Source organism: Carcharodon carcharias, chromosome 3 (assembly GCF_017639515.1).
Source record: "Carcharodon carcharias isolate sCarCar2 chromosome 3, sCarCar2.pri, whole genome shotgun sequence".
Lineage (NCBI taxonomy): Eukaryota > Metazoa > Chordata > Chondrichthyes > Lamniformes > Lamnidae > Carcharodon > Carcharodon carcharias.
In genome coordinates this window covers 2918126-2936840 of record NC_054469.1, presented here as the reverse complement: position 1 = coordinate 2936840, position 18715 = coordinate 2918126, and the positions used below count along the sequence as shown (strand labels likewise).

Genomic DNA, 18715 nt, shown 5'->3' with positions numbered 1-18715 from the left:
AGCTGTGGGACTGACCATGCTGCACTCTCTCTCTCTCTTTGCAGGTCTACTTCCACTGCAGGGCTGAGGTGTGTCACCCTTCCATCCGAGAGAACTGCACAGCTCCCTGCAGCCCCAGTAAGTACCTGGGATCGGACTAGAAACTGAAGCCTGATGGTGAGGGGGTGGGGGTCCCATCTGGACACTGGCTTCCCTCAACAAGGGCTCCAGTTGCTCCCAGGAATCGTGTGGTGAATCTGGAGACTCTGAATTGTTGTGGGAAGTGCCCCCAGTTCCATTTGGTGCAGTTTGACATTGGGATAATTGTGGGGTGTTGGGTGTGAGTACATGTTCCAGCAGGAAGGTAGTTATCAGGAAGCCTGAGCAGTACTTTGGTTCATTGTTTCCTAATGTGGATAGTGAAGCAGCCTAACTGAGCTTGCTGTTGCTTCAGGTACACTCCACTCCCAATCTCCTGGTTGGTAAGAGATCCCATCTTTGGCATTGGGAACACTGACCCAGTGTCCAATTGTCAGCTTCATTATTGGGAAATCCTGCTGGAAGGGGAATGGATATCCCATGTCCTGTGGAATATTTGGGTAAAGCAGATGGTGAAATTGGATTTCACCAGGGGAGCTTTTATTTATTGCAGTGGCAGTAACAGGAAATGTTACTCAGTTCAAGTGAGTCATTCCTCCAGAATATGCAGAGAAGCAATATTTGAGCACTGGCTGATTTCCCATCCCTGTCTGGTACCCAGTGTCTGAAGGTATATTGTCCATTGGATTAAATGTTGTGGCTTCAGAAGCTTGAACCTTTCTCCTTCTCTTCCCCCAGAGAGACGAAGAAGTTCTGATGATCAGTCTGGAGCCTTGGTGACTGCTGAGGGCTCCATCATTTTCCTGGGAGATGAGGAGAGATTGGCTGTTGGGATGGAACAGGAAGAGAAAGGTAAAGGAGGAATCTCTTCCTGTGTGTAGTGATGGCGTATCTGGTGACCCTCTAACCCTGGCTTTCTCTCTCTCCTCAGATGCTGCTGTGGATTCCCCCTCCCATGTTTTTCCTGGATTAGCTGTTGGGGTAGCGCTGCTCTCTGTGACCCTGTTGGTTGGGACTGTTGCTGTGTGGAAAATGGATGTGACTGACAGGCTGGGCACTGAGTGTAGCTCGATGGAACTGTAGTTCTTTGGGAATAAACTCTCTATGTACCATCTTCTGGTTTGTGGTCACTCAATTAAGTGACTTTCTGCTTTTGGGTGCATTTTGTTTTTCCATCCATCCCTGGATGGTTAGGGGAATGCCTCTTGGCCCATTCAGGTTCCTCTGCCTTTCAATTAAACCATGGCTCATTTACCTCAATACCCCTGACATGCTCTTCCTCATGTACCTTGATGATAAATCTTGAAATCTCTAGATTTGTGGATTTGACATTCTCAATCACCTGATCTTCCACAGTTCTCTGGGGTAGAGAACATCTCCTCCATCCTGGTCTTCAGTAACCTGCCCTTTATTCTCGGACTCCTGCCAAGGGGACAGACTCACCAGCCAGGGGGAAATCTCCAAGCTGTGTAAAATAAAAATGAAGCACTGGCTGCTGGAAGTATGAAGCAGGATGTTAATTGTTTCTTTCCTCTGCAGCCTGAGCTGAGATTTTCCAGCACTTCATTTGTGATCTGACCCACATCTAGCCTGTCAGTGTAGTATTGTGGTTTCAATGAGATCACCACTTTTTAGAACTCTTACAGAACAGATCCAGTATCCTCAATCTCTCCTCATGATACGTTCCCACCATCATGGATTATTGTCACCCTCTGTGCTCCCTTTGTGGCAGTAATATTTTTCTTTGCATGTAAGCTGAAGGGACTAAACTGCATTAACTGTCATATGTTTTTAACTACCTGGACTCTTTATCTGACCTGGATTCAGGGAGTTCTCTGATCTTTGCTACATGCTGGGAGTGAAAATGTTTTCATTCAAAAGATGTGGGCTTTGTCTGGACTGCTATTTATAGCCCTTCCCTAATTGCCCTTGAAGGTGGTCATGTACTGCTGCAGTCCATTTGGTGTAGGTACACCCACAGAGCTGTTAGGGAGTTCCCAGATTTTGACACAGCAACTAAAAGAACTGTCATGTATTTCCAAGTTGAGATGGTGAGTGACTTGGAGGAGAACTTCCAGATGTTTGTTCCCATTTACTTTCTGACCTTCTCTTCTGGATGGTAGTAGTTGTTGGTTTGAAGGTGCTATCAATGGACCTTGTTGAATTTCTGCAGTGGATCTTGTAGATGGTACACACTGCTACTGAGCCTATGGTGGAGGGAGTGCATGGTTGTGGTGTCAATCAAGTGGGCTGTTTTATCCTGATGGTGTCAAGCTTGTGTTATGGGAGCTGCACTCATCCAGGCAATGGAGAGAATTCATCACACTCCTGATTTGTTCCTTGTGGACAAGCTTTGGGAGTCAGGAGTTGAGTTACTTGCTGCAGGATTCCTAGCCTCCTATCTGTTGTAGCCAGAGTATTTATACGGCTGGTAATGTTCCATTCCTGGTCAATGATAACCCCCAGGATGTTGATAGTGGAGTTCAGTGATGGTGATGCCATTGAATGTCAGGGGGTGATGGTTGGATTCTCTTGTTGGAGGTGGTCATTGCCTGACACTTGTATGGTGTGTTTATATTAGTTGTCAACCCAGCCTGGACATTGTCCAGGTCTTGCTGCATTCGGACATGGACTGCTTCAATATGAATGGTGCTGAACATTGTGCAATTATCAGCAAACAAATCCACTTCATACCTTTTATGGTGGAAGGACAGTCATTGAAGCAACTGAAGATGGTTGGGCCAAGGACATTACCAGAGGAACTCCTGCAATTATTTCTGAGAGCTGAAATGACTGTCCTCCATCAACCACAAGCCTCTTCATTGTGTTAGGTATGTCTTCAACCAGCAGTTTCTCTGATTCCCATTGATTGAAGTTCTGTTCAGGCTGCATGATGCCACACTGTCAAACATGTCAAAGGCAATCACCTTTGGACTCTCCTTGGGAGTTCAGCTCTTTTTGTCTATGTTTGAACCAAAGTTTTGAGGTCATGAGTCAAGTGGCCCTGGCCAAACAGTGCATCAGTGAACAGGTTATTGCTAAGCAAGTGCCACAGTTTATGATCCCTTCATCACCTTAGTGATGGTTAAGAGGAGGCTGGGTTGGATTTGTTGCACTGTGTACAGGACATATGTGGGCAATTTTCCACATAGCCAGGTAGATGGTGTTGTAGCTGTACTAGGACAGCTTGGCTAGTGGTACAGCAAGTTCTGGAGTGAGAAATTTAGAAGTAAATATGTACATGATTTGTGGTGGTGTAAAAATAAGCTAATTATATATTGTGATTTCAAATTTCCCAACATGAATTGGGATAGACATTGTGTTAAGGGCTTGGATGGAGTGGATTTCTTAATTTGTACAGGAGAACTTTAGGTCACTATGTAGAGGGTCCAACAAGGGACAATGCATTGCTAGATCTAATTCTGGGAAATGAAGCCAGACAAGTGGCTGAAGTGGTGGTGGGTGATCAGTTTCATGATAGTGACCACATGGTACAGTTCAAATTTGTTTTGGACAAAGAAATAGACAAGTTACAAAAATGTTTTGGATTGGGGAGAGCAGATTTCTTTAAAATAAGGCAGGATCTGATCAAGGTAGACTGGGAACAGCTACTTGTGGGGAAGTCTAGAGAGGAGCAATGGGGGGTGTTCAAAAAGGAAATGGGGGAGGGTACAAGCTCAACATCTTGCCTCTAGGGTGAGGAAGGAGTAACAAGCCCAGAGAACGATGGATAACCAGAGATATTCAGGGTACAGTGAGAAGGAAAAAGCTTTTAGCAGGTCAAAGGAGCAAATTAGCAGAGGCATTAGTGGAGTACAGAAAGTGCAGGGTGGAGCTTAAAGCAATTCAGAGCAAAGAGGGGATATGAGAGCACTGGCTAGTAAAAGGAGGGAAAATCCCAAGATATTGTATATCAATGGGAAGAGGATGACCAAGGGGGCAATCTATGGGTGGAGCCAGTGCAGGGTGGAGCTTAAAGCAATTCAGAGCAAAGAGGGGATATGAGAGCACTGGCTAGTAAAAGGAGGGAAAATCCCAAGATATTGTATATCAATGGGAAGAGGATGACCAAGGGGGCAATCTATGGGTGGAGCCAGAGGACAGTGGTAGAGTGTTGAATTAATACTTCACATCTGTCTTCACCCAAGAGAATGAGGATGAAGGCATGGAACATGACAAGACACTGAGGTTCTTGAGCAATTGATATAAGGAGTGACAAGGTATTGGATGTGTTGGCAGGCTTAAGTGGACAAATCTCCAGGTCTGGATGATTTGTGTCCCAGACTGCTGAGGGAGGCGATTGTAGGGACTCTGACCCAAATTTTTAATTCCTCTCTGGCCATGGGGTTGTTGCCAGAGGACTAGAACAGCTAAAGAGGTTCTGCTATTTCAGAAGGGTTACATAGAAACTAGGAGGAGGCCATTGGGCCTGACAAGCCTGCCCTGCCATTCATTATGATCATAGCTGATCATCCCACTCAATAGCCTGCTCCTGTTTTCTCCCCATACCCTTTGATCCCTTTCACCTCCAAGAGCTAACTCCTTGAAAGCATTCAATGTTTTGGTCTCAACTACTTTGTGGTTCACCATTCTCTGGGTGAAGATATTTCTCCTCATCTCACTCCTAAATGGTCTACCCCATATCAATGTGACCCCTGGTTCTGGACTCCCCACCATCAGGAACATCCTTCCTGCATCTACCCTATTTGAATTTTATAGGTTTCTGAGATTTCCCCCTCATTCTTCTGAACTCCAGATGGACTCAATCCCCTAATGTCAGTCCTGCCATCCCAGGAATCAGTCAGGTAAACCTTCATTGCACTCCCTTTATAGTACATCCTTCCTCAGATAAGGAGACCAAAACGGCACACTATTCCAGGTGTGGTCTCACCAACACATCCCTGTTCCTGTACTCGAATCCTCTGCCTATGAAGGCCAACATACCATTTGCCTTCTTTACCGCATGCTTACCTTCAGCAACTGGTGTACAAGGACACCCAGGTCTCATTGCACATTCCCCTCTCAATATATAGCCATTCAGATAATCTGCCTTTGTTTTTTGCTTCTAAAATGTATAACCTCAGATTTATCCACATTATACTGCATCTGCCATACATTTGCCCACACACTCAGCTTGTCCAAATCACACTGAAGCATCTCTGCATCCTCCTCACAGCTCACCCTCCCACCCAGCTTTGTCACCTGCAAATTTGGAGATATTACATTTAATTCCCTCATCTTAAATCATTCATATATATTGTGAATAACTGGGGTCCCAGCACTGATCCCGGCAGTACCCCACTAGTCCCTGCCTGCCATTTGGAAAAAGACCTGTGTATTCCTACTGTTTCCTGTCTGCTAACCAGTTTTCTATCCATCTCAATACACTACACCCAATCCCATGCACTTTAATTTTGCACACCAATCTCCTGTGGGGCTTTGACAAAAGCCTTTTGAAAGTTCAAGTAAACCATATCCACTGGCTTCCCCCTCATCAGCTCCACTAGTTACACCTTCAAAATTCTAGTAGATTTGTCGAGCATGATTTGCCTTTAATAAATCCATGCTGACTCTGCCACTATTTTCCACATACTCAGTTATTAAATCTTTATAATGGACTCTTAAAATTTTCCCCACTACTGACATCAGTCAGACTGGTCTTTTAATCCCCTATTTTCTCTCTGCCTCAATTTTTAAATAGTGCTACCTCCAATTTGTAGGAAGCTTTCTCCAATTTTAGGAACCTTTCTAGATTCTATAAAACCTTGGAAGATGACCACCAATGCATCCACTATTTCTTGGGACACTTAAGTACTCTGGGATGTAGATTATCAAGCCCTGGGGATTTATCAGCCTTCAATCCCATCCATTTCCCCAACACCATTTCGCTACTAATGCTGATTTCTCTCAGGTCCTCCCTCTCTCTGTTCCCAAACATTTCTGGTATGTTAGTGTCCCCCTTTTGTGAAGGCAGAACCAAAGTATGTATTTAGTTGGGTTGTGTAGAGAAGCCAGGGAACTACAGGCCAGTGAGTCTCATGTCAGTGGTAGGGAAACTATTGGAGAAAGATTCTCTCCTTCAGAATTATCTCTACTTGAGGCAATGCTTGATCAGGGATAGTCAGCATAGCTTTGTCAGAGGGAGGTCATGCCTAACAAATATGATTGGATTTTTTTGAGATGACCAGGTGTGTAGTTGAGGGTCATGCAATTGATGTAGTTTATATGGATTTCAGCAAAGCCTTTGACAAGGTCCCACATGGGAGACTTACAAAGAAGGCAAATGCACATGGGTTACAGGGTAATTTGCTAAGATAGTTTTAAAATTGGCTTAATTGTAGGAGACAGAAGGTGGTGATAGATGGCTGCTTTAGTGACTGGAAGCCAGTGTCCAGTGACATACCACAGGGATCTGTGCTGGGTCCCCTAATTTACCATTTATATAAACTACAGATGACTGGGGGTAGCATTAGTAAATTTGCACATGAGACAAAGATTGGCCAGGTGGTTAATAGAGGTTGTCTTGATCTACCGGAAGATCTTGATGGGGTGGTCAATGGGCAGATGGAATTTAACCCTGAAAAGTGAGGTGATACACTTTGAATACATCATGGTTAAATTACTTCTTCCAATGAACAGCATGACATTAGGAAGTTCTGAGGAACAAAGGGACCTTGGTGTGTGTCCATAGATCTCTGAAGGCAGAGGGGCATTTTAGTGGGGTGGTGAAAAAGACATGAGCTACTTGCCTTTATCAGTCAAGGAATAGATTACAAAAGTAGGGAGGTCATGTTGGAGTTGTATAGAACCTTGGTGAGGCCACAGCTGGAGTACTGTGTGCAGTTCTAGTCACCACATTACAGGAAGAATGCCATTACATTGGAGGGGGCGCAGAGGAGGTTCACCAGGATGTGGCCTGGGATGAAAACTTGAAGTTATGAAGAGAGGTTGGATCAACTTGTGTTGTTTTTGTTGGAGTAAAGACTGAGGGGTGACCTGATTGAGGTGTACAAGATTGAGGGGCATAGACAGAGTGGAAAGGGTGCAGCTGTTCCCCTTAGTTGAAGGATCAGTCTAAGGGGACATACGTTCAAGGTGAGCGGTAGGTGGTTTTGAGGGGGATGTGAGGAAGAACATTTTTATCCACAGGGTGTCTGGAATGCGCTACCTGGGATGGTGGTGGAGGCGGGTTGCCTCACATCCTTTAAGTACCTGGATGAGCACTTGGCATGTCATAACATGCAAGGCTGTGGGCCAAATGCTGCTAAATGGTATAAGTTACGTGGGTCAGGTGTTTTTCTCATGTTGGTACAGACACTGGCTGAAAGGCCTCTTCCACACAGATTGAAGGCTGCAGTGCTATTGCTGGGATATTCAGGGCCCCTAGCATTGGCACTATCCAGTACCTTCAGCTGTTTCTTGATCTCATGTGGAGTGAATTGAATTGGCTGAAGACCTGACATCTGTGCTGGGAACCTTTACAGGCTGAGATAGATCATATTTCTCATGGAGCTATTAATGCAGATTATTAGCAAATATCTTCCTTTTGAAATGGAGGTTTAGTCAGTGGGTGTGTTAATTAGATTAAGGCCAGCTGGTCTAGGTGCTCAATGTACTTGTTGAGATGGATGAGGTAGAGTGCAATTCTATTTTCTTGAATTGAGCATTCAAGGAGTGAAATCTGGCAGCAAACTAGCAGAGACCAAGCAATGTTTATATTACTAAAAATTGTTATGACAATTTAAATGCCTTTCATTGTATCAGATATGCTAGTATAACAGTATTTGGGACAGGGGCATGTAACATCAAAGCCTTTAAACCTACCACTTCCTGCAAAGGAACTGAAGCGAAAGCAACCAAAGATGCCAATGCTTTCCCTGCCTGCTTACGTCTATGGGTTCCTGTTGCCTTAACTTCAATTCCCAGACTAATCTTACAGTATGACAGTTGTTTGAAGTTCCTTCCACTCTAGGATTTTTATGTAACTCAACTTTATCTGCTGTATCATTAAACACTCAGCTGTTCCAGGTGAAGATTGGAGCAAATGCTTGAGCAGATTGTGTTTTTTTGAATGGGCATTTTGAGCGCCTCCATCCTTGAGGATGTGGATATTTTTGGAGTTGCCTCCAGTGAGTTGTTTAATTACACCCACCATTCACAACTGGATGTGGCAGGACTGCAGAGCTTAGATCTGATCTGTTGGTCATGGGATCACTTTTTCACTTGCTGCTTATGCTATTTGGCACACTAGTCCTTTTATAGAGTCACCAGGTTGACAGCTATTAATTATGCCTGGTGCTGCTCCTGGCATGACCACCTACACACTGTTGAACAAAGGTTGATCCCCTGGCTTGATGGTAAGAGTGGGGATTAGGCCAGGCTGAGCTTAGACAAGAGAACAAATTCTTATTTTGATGGCCCACAATCTCATGGATGCCCAGTCTAGAGTTGTTAAATGTGTACAAAATCTAACCCATTTAGTACAATGGTATTGCCACATCAGTCAGTGAAGGTGGGATTTTGTCTTTTCTGTGCTAGTGCAGTGTTCACTCTTACTGTCAGGACAGATGCATCTGCAGCAGGTTGGTGAGGTTGAGGGAGGTGTTTATTTCCCCCTCCCCTCTGGTTAGTATCCTCACCACCTGCTGCAGACCCAGTCTAGCAGCTATTGCTTGTGGTTTGGTCAGAGGTGGTACTACCAAGCCCCTAGAAGGCCCTCCACCCAGTTCATTTTGCAGCCTTGTCACCCTCAGTATTTCAAGTGGTACTCAACAGGGAGCATGGATTTAAGCAGCTGAGCAAGGGGCAGTGTGGTTCTCATGTTTGGCCTGATGCCATGAGAATTCATGGGTTGCAGAGTCAATGTTGGGGAGGTCACTTCAAACTGCATAGCACTACACTGCCACATCTGGGCCTGTTTTGCTGCTGGGAAAGGATGGAACCCAGGGATGGTGATGTGTGGGACACTTTCTGTAAGCTGATTCTCTGAGGATGATTGTCTGGCAGTTGCTTAATTACATCTTATCTATTCCACTAGAGAGAGCATTGGAAGTGGTAGGAGCACAGGACAACATCCACGTTGCATGGCACTAACTGTGCTAAAGGGGGAAAGATTTCAAATATATCAAGCAACTCAAGACTGGGTATTCATCAGACACAGTTGTAATTGTACTCTGCTGCAATCAAGCCTCTGCCTGGCATATAAGACCATAAGACATAGGAGCAGAAATTAGGCCATTCGGCCCATCAAGTCTGCTCCATCGTTCAATCATGGCTGATAAGTTTCTCAACCCCATTCTCCCACCTGCTCCCTGTAACCTTTGATCCCCTTAGCAATCAAGAACCTATCTATCTCAGTCTTAAATACACTCAATGACCTGGCCTCCACAGCCTTCTGTGGCAATGAATTCTATAAATTCACCACTCTCTGGCTAAAGAAGTTTCTCCTCATCTCTGTTCTAAAAGGTCTTCCCTTTGCTCTGAGGCTGGGCCCTCGGGTTCTAGTCTCTCCTACTAATGGAAACATCTTCCCCACGTCCACTCTATCCAGGCCTTTCAGTATTCTGTAAGTTTCAATCAGATCCCCACTCATCCTTCTAAACTCCGAGTATAGAACCAGAGTCCTCAAATGTTCCTACTAAAACCTAGCCAAATATCCCACTACCATTGCCAACAAGCCATCAGATCACCCAAGTTCAAAGTGCAGGAGGCCATAACTAAAAATCAGATGTCAACTGTGAAATCACACTACAGGACTACTTGCATTTTAAGCAGCAAGAGCTGGAGAGAGTAAAGTGATTCCCACAACCAAAGCGCAACAGACCTAACCTCTGCAGTCCTGCCACATCCAATCATTAATTGTCCAACACCATTCAACTCACTGGAGGCTGAATAATTAACAATCCTCAATGATGGAGCCCAGAACATCATTGCAAAAGATAAGGCTGAAGCATTTGCTACAATCTTCAGGCAGAAAGGCTGAGTGGATGATCCATTTGAGCCTCCTCCAGAGGCCCATGTTAGATGCCAGTCTTCAGCCAATTCTATTCTCTCCAAGCAATATCAAAAACAGCTCAAGACACTGGACATTGCAAAAGCTTTGGGCCCTGATAATATTCCAGCAACAGAACTGAAGACTTGTGCTCCAGAATGAGCTGTGCCCCCAGCCAAGCTGTTCCAGTACAGCTACAACACTGGCAGCTATCCAGTGATGTGGAAAATTGCTCAGGTAAACCCAATACACAAAGTAGGACAAGTCCAACCAAGCCAAATACCACTCTTGATCATCAGTCAAATAATGGAAGGGATAAATAGTGCTGGCAAGTAGCATTTGCTTAGCAAAAACCTGCTCCCTAAAGCCCAGTTTGAGTTCCTCCAGGGTCACTCAGCTCCTGCCCTCATTACAGCCTTGGTTCAAATATGGACAGAGCTGAACTCCTGAGGTGAGAGTGACTGTCCTTGCCATCAAGGCAACATATGACCGTGTGTTATCAAGGAGCCCTAGTAAAACTAGGAATCAGGGAAACTCTCCACTGGAGAGAGTCAAACCTAGAACAAAATGAAGATAGTTGTGGTTGTTGGAAGTCAATCATCTCAGCTCCAGGACCTCACTGCACGAGTTCCTCAGGGTAGAATCTGCACCCCAACCACCTGCAGCTGCTTCAACAATGACCTTTCATCCATCATAAGGTCAGAAGTGGGGATTTTCAGCCCCATTTACAATGACTCAGGCTCTGAAGCAGTCCATGTCCAAATGCAGCAAGACATAGGCAACATCCAGGCTTGGACTGACAAGGGCCATTGACACCACACATGTCAGGCAATGACTCTCTCCAACAAGAGAGAATCCAACCATCAACACTTGACATTCAATAGCATTACCATTGCTGAATCCCCCCCACTATGAACTTGCTGAAGGTTACCATTGACCAGAAAATGAACTGGACTAGACATATGAATACTGTAGCTACAGGGGCAGGTCAGAGGCTTAGAATCATAGTGTGTAACCAACCTCCTAACTTAAAGCCTGTCTGCTCTACAAGGCAAATGGCAGGAATGTGCAGAGTACTCTCCTCTTGCCTGGATGGGTACAGCTCCCACAGTGCTCAAAGCTTGACATGGTCCAGGACAAAGCAGTCTGTGATTGGCACCACATCCACAAACATTCACTCCCTGCACCACCGATGCACAGTAGCAGCAGTGTGCACCATCTACAAGATGCACTGTAGGAATTCACCAAGGCTCCTGAGACAGTACTTTCCAAACCCACGACCACTACCATCTAGAAAGACAAATGCAGCAGATAGAGGGGAACACCACCACCTGGAAGTTCCCCTTCAAGTGACTCACCATCCTGACTTGGAAATATCATTCTTCCTTCACTCAGATAATATCCTGGAACTCCTGCCCTAACAGCACTGTGGGTGTACCTACAGCACTGCAGTGATTCAAGGCAGCTCACCTTCAATAGCAACTAGGGATGGGCAGTAAATGCTGGCCCAGCCAGAGAAGCCCACATCCCATGAATGAATAAAAACTAAAGCATAACCTCCCTCCTTTCATCCCGTACCCCTCACAATAAATGATAACATTGTTAGCTTCCTAATTATGTGCTGTACCTGCATACTAACCTTTGATTTGTGTACTCATACAGATCCCTGAATCTGAGCTCTGCAATCTCACCATTTAGATAAGCTTCCTTTTTATTTTTCTTGCTGAAATGAATGTCACATTTCTCCACATTAGACTCCATTTGCCAGATCTTTGCCCACTCACTTAACCAATATGTCCCTTTTTAGCATCCTTCTATCCCCTTCATTGTTTATTCTCCTACCTGTGTTGTCAACAACATTAGCAACCATACCTTAAGCCCCTTCAGTCATTTATATCATTACTAAGTTGAGGTTCCAGCACTGATCCCTGTGGCTCACCGCTCATCACATCCTGTCAACCAGAAATGACCCATTTATGCCAACTCCACTTCCTTTTAGCTAGCCAGCCTGTTTATGCTGATATATTACCTTATCTCAGGGGCACAATAAAGAGCCCATTGTGTTAGAGGTAATAGAGCATGGATACAGGACTGGCTAAGTAATAGAAAATGGAGAGTTGTTATAATAGGGGCATTTTCAGAATGGCAACCTGGAAGCTGTGGATTGCCACAGGGATCAGTGCTGGGGCCACAATTTCTTACAAGATATATCAATGACTTGAATGAGGGAAGTGAATGTACTCTCACACAAGTTGTGGGTGACAAATAGGTGGGAAGGCAAGGATAACAAGGAGCTGACAGAGGCATATAGACAGGTTAACCAAATGGGCAAAAACTTGGCAGATGGAATGATGTGGGAAAATGTGCAGTTATGCGTTTTGGCAGGAAGAGGAGCTGAATATTCTTTAAATGGAGAAAGACCCCCAAGTCTGTGCTGCAGCCTTTGTGCATGAATTCCACAAAGCTAGGATACAAGCTCAAAGGGTAATAGGGAGGGCACATTGAATGTTGGCCTTTATTTCAAAGGGAATGGAGTATAAAAATAGGAAAGCCTTGCTAAAATAAAGGCACTAATTAGACCACACCTACAATACTGAACAGTTTTGGTCCCCTTATCTAAGGAATGATATACTAGCATTGGAGGCAGTCCAGAGAAGGTTCACTAGGTTGATCCTGGGTATTGAAGGCTTATCTTATGGAGAGGTTGGGCCTGTAGTCATTGGAGTTGAGAATGAGATGACCTTATTGAAACATACAAGATTTGGAAGGGGCTTTATTGTAGTTGTTTTCCCTTATGGGAGTTTTGAGGACCAGACAGCATAATATCAGTAAGGTGTCAACAATTTATGGGAGGTGAGAAATTTTTTCTGAGGGTAGTCAATCTGTGGAATTCTTTACCAGAGGGCTGTAGAGGCTGGGCTGATGACTGTATTTGAGGCAGTGATAAACAGATTTTTAAAATCAGGAAGGGAATCAAGGGTTATGGGCAAAGGCAGGAAAGTGGAGTTGAGCATCAGATCAGCCATGATCTATTGGATGGCAGAAGAGACTCGGTGGGTCTAGTGGCCTCTGTCTGCTCCTGCTTATGGAGTTGAGCTTTTTGCTGCTAGAAAACAGTAAGCACAGGAACAGGCCCTTCAGCCCTCCAAGACTGCACCAATCATATTGCCTGTCAAACAAACATTTTGCACTTCCGGGATCCATATCCTTCTATTCCCATCCTATCAATGAATTTGTCAAGCTGCCTCTTAAACACCACTATCGTACCTGCTTCCACCACCTCCTCTGGTAGTGAATTCCAGACAATCATTACCCTCTGCATAAAAAACTTGCCCTGCACATCTCAAGTTTTATCCTCACCTTAAATCTATGACCCTAGTAATTGACTCCTCCACCCTGGGAAAAAGCATCTATCTACTCTGTCCATGCCACTCAATTTTGTAAACTTCTATCAAGTTGCCCCTCAATCTTCATCGCTCTAGTGAGAACAGTTTCTCCAACCTCTCCTCATAGCTAATAACCTCCAGACCAGGCAGCATCCTGGTAAACCTCCTCTGCACCCTCTCCAACGCCTCCTTATCCTTCTGGTAATGTGGCGACCAGAACTGCACGCAATATTCCAAGTGTGGTCTAACCAAGCTTCTATACAGCTGCAGCATGACTTCCCAGCTTTTATACTCAATACCCTTTCTGATGAAGGCAAGAATGCCATATGCCTTCCTGACTACCTAATCCACCTGCGTTGACACTTTCAGTGAACTGTGGACCTGTTCACCCAGATCCCTCTGCCCGTCAATGCACTTAAGGGTTCTGCCATTTACTGTGTAATTCTTGCCTGTATTAGAGCTTGCATTACCTCCAGATTAAACTCCATCTGCCATTTCTCCACCCAAGTCTCCAACCGATCTATATCCCATTGTGTCATTTGACAATCCTCTTCAATATCTGCAACTCCTCGAACCTTAGTGTCGTCTGCAAACTTACTAATTAGCCCAGTTACATTTTCCTCAATCATTTACATATACTACAAACAGCAAAGGTCCCAGCACTGATCCCTGTAGAACACCACTAGGCACAGCTCTCCATTCAGAAAAGCACCCTTCCACTGCTACCCTCTGTCTATGACCAAGCCAATTCTGTATCCATCTTGCCAGCTCACCTCTGATCCCGTGCAACGTTACCTTCTGTACCAGTCTGCCATGAGGGACCTTGTCAAAAGCCTTACTGAAATCCATGTATATAACATCCACTGCCCTTCCATCGATCATCTTTGTCACTTCCTCAAAACTTGATCAAGTTAGTGACACACTACCTCCCCTTCACAAAACCATGCTGCCTCTCACTAATACACCCATTTGATTCCAAAAAGGTAGTAAATCCTTTCACGAAGAATCTTCTCCAATAATTTTCCTACCACTGACATAAAGCTCACCAGCCTGTAATTTCCTGGATTATCCCTGCTACCCTTAAACAATGAAATAACATTGGCCATTCTCCTGTCCTCTGGGACCTCATCCATAGACAGTGACGATACAAAGATTTCTGTCAAGGCCCCAGCAGTCTCCTCCCTTGCCTCCCTCAGTACTCTGACGTAGATCCCATCTGGACCTGTTGCCTCATTCACCTTAATATTCTTCAAGACGCCTAACACCTCTTTTTTGATCTCAACATGATCCATGCTATTTACACACTCTTCACTAGACAAATTGACCGCTAAGTCCTTCTCTTTGGTGAATAATGATAAGTACTCATTTAGTATCTCTCCCATCTCTTCTGGCTCCACACAGATTCCCACCTCTGTCCCTGAGTGGGCCTACCTTTCCCTAGCTACCCTGTTGCTTTTTACATATGTATAAAAGGCCTTGGGATTTTCCATAATCCTGGTTGCCAGTGACTTTCATGAGCCTATTAGCCCTCCTGACTCCTTGTTTAAGCTTCTTCCTTCTTTTTATATTCTCCACGGGCTTCATCTGTTCCCAGCCTTCTAGCCCTTACCAATGCTTCCCTTTTCTTTGACTAATCTCAATATCCTTTGTTATCCTAAGGTTTCTGAAACTTGCCATGCGTATCCTTCATCCTAGCAGGAACATGCTGGTCCTGAATTCTTATCAACTGACATTTGAAAGCCCCCCCACATGTCAGTTGTTAATTTGCCCTCAAACATCCGCCCCCAGTCTAGATTCCTCAGTTCCTGCCTAATATTGTTATAATTAGCCTTCCCCCAGTTAAGCACCTGAACCCGAGGACTCCTGTTACCCTTATCCACCAGTACCTTGAAACTTACTGAATTATGGTCACTTTTGCCAATATGCTCCCCTACTGAAACTTTGCCAAATGGCCGGGTTCATTCCCTAATACCAGGTCCAGTATTGCCCCTTCCCTCGTTGGACTGTCTACATATTGTCTCCGGAAGCCCTCCTGGATGCAGCTTACAAATTCTGCACCATCCAAACCCCTAGCACTAAGTGATTCCCAGTCAATATAGGGATAGTTAAAATCACCCACCACAACAACCCTATTGCTTTTACATCTTTCCAAAATCAGCCTACATAACTGTTCCTCAATCTCCCAACAGCAAATGGGAGGCCTATAGTAAACCCCCAACATTGTGACTGCACCCTTCCTATTCCGGAGCTCTACCCATATTGCTAATACCTTAAATTTCCAGAAGGCATTTGATAAAATGTTATAAAGTGCAGTACATCTACCAATTCCCCATTATCTGCAACCCTTGACTCCTTGAAAATAACTCCAATCAATTTGTTGGACAGGGTTTCCCTTTCACAAAACCATGTTGACTCTGCCTGATAGCCTCAACTCTGTCCCGGCTATAACATCTTCCCTATCAGATGTTAGGCTAACTGGATTGTAATTTCTTGCTCCATCTCCCTCCCTTTGAAAGAAGGGATAATTGTTTTCCAATCTAATCTTCTCAGAAGGTTTGAAAATTAAAAACAAGTGGACCAACCATCTCACTGGCCACTTCTTTCAAGGCCTCAGTGAAGTCCAGACAGACCTGGGGATCTGTCAGCCCACACAACCAACAATTTGCTCAACCATTTCCCTGGTGGTTGTAATTGAGTTCCTCCCTCCCATTTCTTGATTTACAGGATTATAGGCTTGTGTCCTCTAATGAAGACTGAAACAAAATATCTGTTAATTCATCAGCCATCTCCCCACTTTCCATTATCAATCCTCCAGATATGGGACCAATACACAGTTAACTCTTATTTAAATAGTTATAGAAGCTCTTACTATCTTTTTATTACTAACTGGCTTTCTCTTATGCTAATCATTCCCTCAATCTTTGTCACCCATTCTTTCCAATATTCTGAGCTCCCACCTGTCTGTGTAATTAGATGCTTAACTTGTGATTCACGAACCAGGAACCCCAGATCCCTCTGCAGAAACCTGTCAGACAATCCCTCCCCATTTATCTCTAATCTGGTTCCTCTTAAATAACCAATGCTCTTTTTATAAAAGCTAATTATGGGATGTGGACATGACTGGTTGGCCTGCATTTATTGCCCACCCCTAATTACCCCTTGTTCACACAGCATTGCAGAATCAAGCACATTGCTGTTGTCTGCAGTCACACGTAGGCCAAACCAGCTAAGGATGGCAGATTGCCCTCAAGCTCCTGGATATAAGTCTAGCCTGTGTAACCCTCAAGACAACCCTCCCATCTGAGCATTTAGTCTAGTAAAACCTTCTGAAGCACTCAAGGTTGACAATTGCTCATTGAGCACCCTTCTAGTGGAAAGATCTACCCAAGTCAACTCATTCCTCACATCTGCATCACTGCATTGTGTTCATTGGAAAGCTGAAATCTGAATCTAAGAAGTTATTTGGATTGAACTGAATTACTCTAAACCCCTGTATAATCTCCAATGATAACCTCTGGTGCTTCTCATGGATGAAGAAGCTCCCCTTTGCAGTACAATCTGATCCAAAACCTGTGCTCAATTAGTTTAGACAGACTGCCCTTGCAATCCCTGAACTGTATGCTGAACAATTTCTAGTCTGGAAACCAAGTTCCTCATGATTGGTTCTTCCAATACCACAGCCACAAGCCTCCTGATCAATCTCTGCACCTACTGATCAAAGGGGTTTTAGATGTTGGTGATAGTATTGCAGTTATGATCTCCAGATGAGGCTACCACTGGTGAAGCCTGATCCCATGCTGGGACTCAGCTTGATAGACTGTAGTTTTTGTTTAGATACTTGTAGAAGGGTTACTGAACAGTCACCAGAGTCAGCTGATGATTAACAAAAGCATGAAAAGGTTTAACATGAAATACACTACAATGCTCCTTCACCTACAGCTATACCTTCAGATTCACTAGGTAACAAAAGCTCTTATACTCCAATGTAGAGAGAACATAGTCCACAGAAACCATTAGGGGAACCTGTGGTCAGACAAAGCACACAAACCAAGTGAAAGAAGCCACATGAGAAGCTATGGATCTTGCATCAATTACCTCAGACACTTGTCTAAGTGAGCCATCCATCTTCACACAAGGGTTTTCCAATCTCTACACCCTCACTTTAGAATCTTCTCTCAAACTCTGACTCACACCTTCCCTTAAGGGTCACTTCCAGGGTTTCAAACTCTCCCTCTGATGCTGCTCTCCCATGGGTCACCACATGTATTCAAGCTTTTCTGCTCACGCTGACTCTGCTGTCAACAGTACACCACAGCTCCATATGCAGACAGCAATTCGTTACAGATCTTCAGGCTTCAAGCTGTCTATTTGCAACTGGAACTTAGGCCCTTGCTGTTAAAACAGGAGCTTCCCCCAGGTTCATGTCCTTAGACCTGGAGGTACTGGGACTCTGGTCCACTCACCTGGAGTTTTGGAGAGTTTTAGCCTCTGCCCCTTCTAGGTTGCTTCTGCTTGGCAGCCATCTTCAAACTGGCCTCACTGCTTTTTGTTTCTGTGTGGCTAGGACCTGACTTGACCTGTTGCTAGGCAGCAGCCCAGTTCTCTACTCATGTTCACCTGACTTAGGCTTGTAAAAAAAACAGGTTACAGGAAAAGTGCCTGTATTTCTAAATACTTTGCTGAAATCCAAATTAAACATTAAAGCTAAAACTCATTCCTAATGCCCACAAATGCCAATATAATTTAGGAAATAGAGTTCTACCAACAGTAGATATGGTGACCTGCTCTGAGTTGAATTTGATGTAATGAGCTCACCCCCACATCACCCCCTGCTGGTTCAGTGGTGAACTTGCAATTCACAGATCAGATCAATCATGAGAAACACCTGACCTACCTACCTAATCCCATTTACCAGCACTTGGCCCATAGCCTTGAATGTTATGATGTGCCACGTGCTCATCCAGGTACTTTTTAAAGGATGTGAGGCAACCCACCTCCACCACCCTCCCAGGCAGCGCATTCCAGACCATCACCACCCTTGGGTTAGAACAGTTTTCCCTCACATCTCCCTCTACACCTCCTGCCCCTCAGCTTGAGCTTATGCCCCTTTGACTGACCCTTAAACTAAGAGAAACAGCTGCTCCCTATCCACCCTGTCTATGCCCCTCATTCTTGTACACATCAATGAGGTTGCCCCTGAGGCTTCTCTACTCCCATGAAAATAACCCAAGTCTATCCAACCTCTCTTCAAAGCTTAATT

General features: G+C 44.6%; 1 protein-coding gene across 1 annotated transcript in view; it reads left to right on the top strand.

Moving 5' to 3' along the window:
• The window catches only part of LOC121275751 (zona pellucida sperm-binding protein 4-like), a 17197-nt gene extending 2075 nt beyond the window's left edge, over positions 1-15122 (top strand). The window contains exons 7-9 of the mRNA XM_041183345.1: positions 45-117; positions 817-930; positions 15115-15122. Of these exons, the coding sequence (XP_041039279.1) occupies positions 45-117; positions 817-930; positions 15115-15122 (195 nt within the window). The remainder of the gene's footprint in view (positions 1-44; positions 118-816; positions 931-15114) is intronic.
• Positions 15123-18715: the final 3593 nt, after the last annotated feature.